Here is an 8576-nt window from a genome sequence, read left to right as displayed (position 1 = left end):
TAACATAATTGTTTACAAAATTATATAAATATTTGTCTTCACACCTCCTCCAAGTGGGCAAAATACTTCCTAGCTCTCTCAGTCTGGGGTGACATTCTTTAAAACCATTCATGAGAGTGTACATTTGCCCTCTGCCTCAGAATCATCCTTCAGATAAGGTAAGCTGGGCATGACAAGTAGCAGCCCTTTGAAATCTGCCTCTACTCAAGGCTGCTCCTCAACCTCCCACAAGATTCAAACATCCCACTTCCTTCAGGGATTGTTTTGTGTTGACTTTTCCGAAGTAAATAAGAAGCACAACTAAACTCTATTGATGTTACCACAAGGAAGACCTAATTATCATACTTTTCCACCCTGCCCCCCCTTCTCTCACTCCTAACTCTCCCACCATCCTGTATCCCAACATCAGTGTACATCCGAGTCACAGACATGTGGACTCACTCTGGTCTTCAGCTTTGGCTAGCTCCCTCTTTGGCTGACCTGCATTCACATTAAGATTATCTAAATTGCATTTGCAGTTCTTCGGTATTACTATAAACACATATTTAACAAATCTATATGCATTCAAATATTTAACAAATATCTAAAAGTGTTCAGTCATATGCGTTTTATGGGTTGTTAGTAGCCTACATTTTTTTTTTCCTGGACCCACACACTTGGCCTTCCAAGATCACACGTCCGTATGCTATAATCTAGACAGTTCCTAAAATGTTGGCTGTGTGTTGAATGATCATTAGAATAAGAGTCTTCTCTCAGAAATCCCACCCAGGATCAGCGAGGATTTAACCATTTCATTACAGGAGAGCGGGCATTCTCTTTTACGAGTTCTTCTCTCACAGCGTTGCCGTCTCCAGATGCCATGTCATGCTCTGAAATTAGAAGGAATACAAATCATGTCCAGATGTTTATAACTCTAAGATGAAGAACAGTTTTATCTTACTTTTGTATTACGAGGGACGTACAATAAAGTCCTTAATAGATTCAAAGAGTCTGTGCTCACTGTATCTGCCCAGTCTCTGTAAATTGGCACCTCCCATTCACATCAGCACCCCCTGAATGATTTCTCTTCATATACCTATCATCACTGGACATTATCTTATACATGCATTTGTCTTTTATTTTTTTCCATGTGTTATCTCACTCCACCACTAGAATATCATCTCCGAGAAGGCAGGGGCTTTGCTTTATTCACGGCTACTGTGCCTGGAACATAGTAGGTGCTTAATAAATACTTATGGAATGAGCAAATGTAACAATAGATCTCTAAGTAAGATTTTCATACTATCTGGTATATAGGAGGCTTAGCTTATTGTGTGGCCCCAGAAAGCAGATGCAGATCAAAGGAGGGAACTTTTCTAAAGATAGCTTTGTTCTGCATAAAAGTTTATAATATTTAGAATTTTCCAAAGTGAAATTTGTCTGCTTCTGAGAGTAGCAAGGTGTGTTTGCTTCAACAGTGCATGTCTTAATATGGAATGCTGTAGGGTCATTGCAGCCCAGCAGAGGAATGTGTGCCAAGTAATCAAATATTCCAGATCTTACAGTCCCCAACTCCCCTTAAAAAAATTGCCTTGCAAATTCCCAGACATAGAAAATTGGAAATCTCACAACAACAAGAACAACAACAACAAATGGAAATAGGAAGGCAGGAAGCCCACTTGCCAAGAATATAGTAGCCAATGGGAAGAAAGCTAGAGAAGATAAGCTCCTGGAATTAGGGTATGGAAGGGACCAAGAAGTCCCTGTGCAGATGGACCTTGGAACCACTGACAAAGGCTTTGTAAATGGATCTGTGTAGGGGTGATATGAAGTCTATTGCAAGACTGAGCCCCCAAGCCCCCTCCTACAAACAGTGGCACATGCGCCCTGGCAAGTCCAACAGAGGTGATGCACCATTGAGCAGGGGAGCTCCAGTGCAGCCTTTCTGTGAAGACTTTAGGACATTCTGCTCTCCAGCCTGAACCTAAGGTTTACCAAGATCACACTAGTAATCATCTTTTGCTGCCCCTTTAGCTAATGAAAGCAAACACCTTAGGTCAGAAAATGTTTTTCCTATGAATTTCTATTAAGGATCTTGATACGTAATTTGGGCATAGAAATATTTTTTTGTGTAACCCGTAATATAACTTCCACCCAGCAAAATATCTGTGTCCAAAGCATCTATATAGTAGTCAAGAGATCTGTCAAATGTGCATGCAAATGACAGAGGGTGACAGGCTCAAGGGAAAGAGACTGCACCAAAGTCCAGTGGAGAAGAAGATGTGTGGCTGGGTGTGCAGTGGGAGGGACAGGTGTTCCTTTCCTGAAGATAATTCCAAAGCTGCTCTCACGGGCCTCCCAAACATTCATCCTAAACACCAGATTCACAAGGAAATCAATTCTCTCTCGGTGGGAAAGGTTTAGGTGCCACCATAAATGAATGAAGAGGAATACAAAAGTGTTCTTCAAAGTGCTCTGTAGCCTGCAGTTTTTTTTTTTAATATTTTATTTGTTTATTTGACAGAGATCACAAGTAGGCAGAGAGGCAGGCAGAGGCGGGGGGGGGGGGGGGGGAAGCAGGCCTCCTGCTGAGCAGAGAGCCTGATGCAGGACTCGATCCCAGGACCCTGAGATCATGACCTGAGCCGAAGGCAGTGGCTTAACCCACTGAGCCACCCAGGCGCCCCTGTAGCCTGCAGTTTTAAAAAAAGCAAGATGAGACAAAAGAAGATGCAAGTGTTTGACACAGCTAGCTGTACTAAGACAATAGGTTTCAAACCTGTACTGAATTAATTAAATCATTAAAAAAATGTGTAGGTCTTGGAAAGTAGATTGATGGTTACCAGGGGCTGGGGAGTGGATTATGAGGAATGGGAGCAACTGCTTAATGGATAGTGGGGTTTTATTTTGAGGTGGTGAGAATGTTCTAGAACTGGACTGAAGGGGCAGCTATGCAGCATTGATAATGTACTAACTCCCACTGAACTGTTCCCTTCAAAATGGTTAATTTTCTGTTATGTAAATATTACCTCAATATGAAATTTTGTTTTAGGACTTAAAACACAAACTTTTTCCATTTTGCTTTTCAAGGACTATAAGACAGTCATAAGTACTTAAAATATTAATGATAATCTTAATTTCCAGATCAAATTTTCACAAAGATACCTTCCTAATAGCTTTTAAAGGCGGGGTGGGGTGGTTCTTTTAAATTGATGTTTAAGGGCATAACCACACTTCAACATAAAAATTCACTTAAAAATGCAGTATTTCCTCTTTTAAAGTACTTAATTATATCCATGTGTAAGGAGGAGGTAAAGCTGGGAATCAGTACATTTGCCAAATATTTCAAATCTTAGTTAACTTGAAGCACAAAGCACCAGAAACAAAAGCTAAATAAAACGGACTTGGATTGTCAACTATCTGTATGTAAGGAGGGAGGCAACTGTATCGTTTGTTGATACTGCAGTTTCTATGGCTATATGTTGTTTTAAATGAGCTACTTTCAATTTAATGAAGCTTTACCATACAGGCCATTTATTGCATAAGATAACCAAATATGTCCATAGCACCCTCTGATATGTTGTATTTCTCACATTTTAACAACCTGGATCCGAAATACACATGCATGAACAAGCATCATGTGACTATTACTACAATTTCACTCAAAGGCTTAGAGATAATTCCCAAATTTCAATCACAGTTACTGTCTCTTATCCTCTCCAACATCCATAAAAATGCATGCTTGGAAATATTCCATTTAAATACTCCCATTTTGTTAAAAAAAAAAGAAGAAGAAATGCTCTATAATTTCTATCTTGGCTCTTAACCCTTATCTGATAAATTCCTGAGTGTATTTTTTTCTACATGAACTTGAGAGAGAAGTAGCTTTGTCTAGTATGAATATAAAACAGATCACTGAAGAATTTGAAGAACTTTATATATCTGGGTTATTTTCTTATTACAGGTGTTTTGGTAATCAATCATATTTATTCTTCATAAAACAGGGTAAACTTTATGGGAAAATGTATAATCCCCCAAATTATTAATGAAATCTTTAAAAAAAAAGAAAACCAGCAACAACAACCAAACTCAACCACCACCCTTTCTCCCCGGGGAAATTTTTAAAAAATCATTCAAACCCATGCTTTAAGCTTGTCATCTATATTTCTTGAGTTATTCAAACTGAAAATGAGGTTATTTTTCCAGTGTTTATACTGAAATTAATTCTTACCTGTGTGAGAAACAAATCTCCTGTTGGAAGACTTGGCTACCGAATATTGGAAGAAGGGAAATTTCAGACACTTGCCGGTCACTCTGTCACATATGCCTGACTGACAGTTGCAGGTCTCCCGGCATTCCATCCCGAAGGTGCCATAGGGGCAGTCTGAGGACAAAGGAAAGGTTTAGAAAGGGAGCCACTCTTTGGGTACAAGACTGCTGTCTCATAGCCCCTGCGCGCATGGCCTCCAGATTCTGAACAAACCTCACGAATTTTGACCGTCAGGCAAAATCCAATTCTTGAAAAAAAAAACCCAAGCTTTGGGAGTTGGTACTTAAAGTCACAAATCACACACTAAGACCAGATCACGGACACCTCAGCTGCCGTGTCCTGCCGTGAAGTTTAGTTAAAGGCAGCTACGCATAACCAACATCCTTGAACCAGACAATTCTGTTCACCTTTTCCTTAGATACCAATAGACAGGTGCGTTCTCATAATTTCCTTGGATGACTCCTGTGACAGCTGAGTGAAGTGGGCAATGGAACAGACACATGCATCAGCTTCTCAAAGAGTTTAAAGGATGTGATGCTGCCTTTGAATCTACTGTCTTCACAAACAACGTAATATTTTGGATGGATAGGAAAGGACTCCATCCACCCTAGCCAGCGGCCATGCCAGCTCTCCATGAAGTGATCCCTCCTCAGTCCACTCTTTCTCTGTTGAAATGGCAGCACAATTTACCCAACTCCCCCGGATGTTAAGAGGATTTACTAGGAGAGCCTTCTGCAGATTTAAGATGCAACATACTAAGAAAAACAGGAGAGCTGAGAATTTACCTGTATACCTCCCCAAATCTGGAAGCATTTAAAACTTCAGTATGTTCATACTCAGACTTAACATGCGATACTGAGAAGACGATGAACCCATTTATTACAAATGCAGGGTCTTAAGACATAAGCAATATCTCTATAGATGACCCAGTCTTTTTTTTTTTTTTTCTTCCCGATGACCCAGTCTTTAACAACCAAGCAGAATAGATGCAGAATATTTATTCTCTGGGCATGAGAACATTCTCATAAGTAGTGAAGCAGCTGAGCCCTTCCCAATCGAATATCCCACAGAATGATCAAGGCAGATGTTAATGAAATTTATTTTTAGAAGAGATTTAGAAGTCTTCTCACTGTAACTCTTCAGATTACAGAGGAATCTGTTTGTTGTTGTTGTTTTTTTTTTTTTTTTCAAAAAGATTTTATGTATCTGATAGATAGAGAGACAGCACAAGCAGGAGGGAGAGGGAGAAGCTGACTCCCCACCCAGCAGGGATCCTGATGTGGGGCTCGATCCCAGGACTCTGGGATCATGACCTGAGCTGAAGGCAGACGCCCAACCAACTGAGCCATCCAGGGGCCCCGAGGAGTCTAGTTTTAAACATTAGCTTCTCTGTTGGGAAGAACCGTCCTTAAAAAGGATCCTAAAAAGCCTCTTGCAGAAAAGCACACAGGATTGGGATTTGACTGTGTCTCTAGGTGATATCGAACACTAACACATGAGCCAAAGTCTCAGTTGCGCTTCTACTGAAACCCCCAGTGTATTGAATAGCACTGGCTGGATAGCAGGTGTTCAGTAAAAATGTGTTTGGCTGGATGGCTGTTAACCCAGCAGCATAATGCCAAACATCTGAATATTCAGAAAGCATCTGGAGGTGCAGCTGAAGTATACAGTTTTCCTATGAATGTTCTGTGAAACAGCTGAAGGAGGGAGTCTGCCCACAGCAAAACTCAACATCCCTGTGTAGAGCTGGGGAGGTTCACGCAGGGTCACTATGTCCAGCAGAGAGAAAAATGTTCGAAACTAGACTCACTTGCAGTCTGAAGCTGCCAGAAAGAACATTTTAAAATACATTTAAAAAATCGATCCCATTAACAGCTACCTCATTCATTCAGTAGAATGTGCGACTGCTAAAGATCCCAGATGCCTTGCAATGTTTCTTTCCCCAGAGGTGACATTGCATTTACAATCAAATTTACAGAGGTGATTTTTATGCCAAGAGAGAAAGCAATCCCCTGCGTATACTTGCTATATCATTGTATGATTGTGTTAACCGCTTCCTCCCTAACTTCCTTCTGTGAAATCCTGTGATTTACAGAAAATACAGATCCTGGTCAGCCTAAATGTTTGTGAATGTTCACCAAAAAATGCTTCATCAATATTCTGTCTTTCGTTGGTTATAAACAAAAATAAACGGGACAAAAAAATAAGATTCTCCTAATAGTCCAAACATTTATTTTCTAAATTCAGTATACATTGTAGATTAAAAGGTAAATTAATTTATAACATATTTGTCTAAAAGGTAGGTGAATTAATGAGACTGTCTCGATGGTGAATGGCTATGATTCGTGAAGGAAAACAACTGTATTAAATACATAAAACATAAGAATGAAATAAGAAAGAAAATATAAGAAATAAATTTCCCAGTCCCTTTAATCATTTTAAAGTCTTCTTTTTATTACAGAACTGATGAATGGGGCTATAGCATATGTGTTTCATCTTGATAATGGCTTTTAATGATGAGATCATGAGGTATCCGTTTATAGAGTATCTTAAAACCACCATTCTTTTGATTCTAAACATTTTAAACTACAGTCACTAAGTCTGAAATAAATTGTGTAACTGTGTAACTACATTGTTTAGTTATGATTTCAACCTAATGACATTCTTCTTTAAGTCTGTAAACTCTCATTCTTTACAGACTTCCATTTTTATTTTTCTTTACTGTTATTTTTACTTGTCTTAAACTATCTGCTGTTTTTCTAGATGACCAAACACCCTTATAAAGTGGAATGGGGTTTGTTTTATACTTCAGGGTACCCTCTTTTAAAGAATGTGAGTCATCCTGTTAGATGACTTAAGCCCACCCTATTTCACAAAATGCATTAGCGTTCATCAGAAATATTTGATCTTGAGAGATGCCCTCCAACCCGTGGACCCTTTCAAGATCAAAGAATCCCTAAGCCCGGGGCTAGACACCCCTGAAAGGTTATCTAGGGCAGACCTCTGTAATCACTGTGTTGCAGAAAATAAAGAACCTTAACCATCCAAACAGATTACCCATCAAGTTCCTAAAGTTTTCCAGAAAGGGAGGTCCCACAATTTTTCATTGCAAGTTTTTTCTTAAATCTCCTCCACATAAGGAGTGAAATGCCCTGTTGCTTTCTGTGCCTTGCTGCACCCTGGGTTCGGCCGCTGTTTTGCAGAGTTCCTCTTCGCTCCCTCTCTCCGTCGCAATACCTGTGAGGGGCCTCCTCCCTAAGCCACCTGCATTTTCCCTCTTGTCCTTGGCTGCAAAGCCTCCGCACTTCCCAGGCAGGCTGAAAGCCCTCAGTGTGCCCCCCCTCCCCTGGGGGGCGGGGAGAAGCGAGAGGTCACCCTTTACCTTTGCAGATACCGAACTCGTCACCAAAGTCATCCTCCTCACTGTAAAACTGACACCTGAGCCCCGGGCCGCACTTGACGCCGTCCATGGCCGACACGGTGCGGTAGCAGGTCTCGCCCAGCCCCGCGGCGCACACCCGGCAGCAGCCGCAGTCGTCCAGCACTGTCCTCTTGCAGCGCAGGCTGCTTTTGCACGCGGCGCTGTCGCAGCGCTCAGGGCAGTCCACCGCATACTTGGTGCTCCAGGCCGCCGCCAGGTGCGCAGGGACCAGGAGCGTGGCCAGCAGCAGGAGGCTCTTCATGTTCCCCAAAGGCTCTGGCTCGGCTGCCCGAGGGCGGGGTGGTCTTTGCTGGCGGGAAGCAGCTGTCCAAAGTGGTAGCTGAGCCTCTGCCTACACGTTTATGAGTTTTATACACTGGGTTGCCCGCATGCTTCCCCGTCATCAATTTCCTCAACCCAGCAGCAGCGCTGTCCTCTTGCCAGGCTCTCTTGTTTTAGTTTATGAAATCCAGGATGAAGGCTGGATTAACACGCCGCTGCCATCCAGGAATTGAAAAGCCCAAGCTGATGTCATCTGTTATGTTTAGATGGTTGTTTTGCATGAGCACTGAAAAACTCGCTCACATCCGTCTCAAGGGCTCAAGGACGTCTGTGAAGGGGGAATAAAGAAGGTTGCATACCCTCCTTCAGGACAGGAATTGTTCTGACACCGGTATATCACTTGGGCTGTGGCTTTGTCTCAGAGCCTCTGTCGCGGGGCGGAAAATGATATCGACGTGAATCATCAGGACGAAAGAAGCTCCTTTAAACAAAATAAATAAACATTTGGTATTTCCCCTCAATAAATAGCTGTGAGATCATTTGGAAGAAGAAAGGGTTATATTGTGCCTTTTCAATACTTAGAAGAAAGAAAATATTTTGAAAGGGATTTTTTAAGGACCCCTC

General features: G+C 41.6%; 1 protein-coding gene across 2 annotated transcripts; it reads right to left on the bottom strand.

Annotated features, from left to right (window-relative positions):
* Positions 1 to 225: 225 nt before the first annotated feature.
* Positions 226 to 8105, bottom strand: LOC111141187 (endothelial cell specific molecule 1). Of its 2 annotated transcripts, XM_022493570.1 has the most exons (3): positions 7632 to 8105; positions 4211 to 4363; positions 226 to 869 (listed from the first exon to the last, which is right to left on the bottom strand). In XM_022493570.1, the coding sequence occupies exons 1-3, from the start codon at positions 7930 to 7932 to the stop codon at positions 772 to 774; spliced, it is 552 nt and encodes a 183-aa protein (XP_022349278.1). In that variant the 5' UTR covers positions 7933 to 8105; the 3' UTR covers positions 226 to 771. The 2 variants fall into 2 exon arrangements, with proteins under 2 accessions (XP_022349278.1, XP_022349279.1); XM_022493571.1 differs by lacking the exon at positions 4211 to 4363 and having other exon boundaries at positions 7632 to 7932.
* Positions 8106 to 8576: the final 471 nt, after the last annotated feature.

The sequence above is a fragment of the Enhydra lutris genome, unplaced genomic scaffold (assembly GCF_002288905.1).
Source record: "Enhydra lutris kenyoni isolate GAN:26980312 unplaced genomic scaffold, ASM228890v2 scaffoldscaffold5, whole genome shotgun sequence".
NCBI lineage: Eukaryota > Metazoa > Chordata > Mammalia > Carnivora > Mustelidae > Enhydra > Enhydra lutris.
This window is presented reverse-complemented; position numbering and strand designations above follow the sequence as displayed.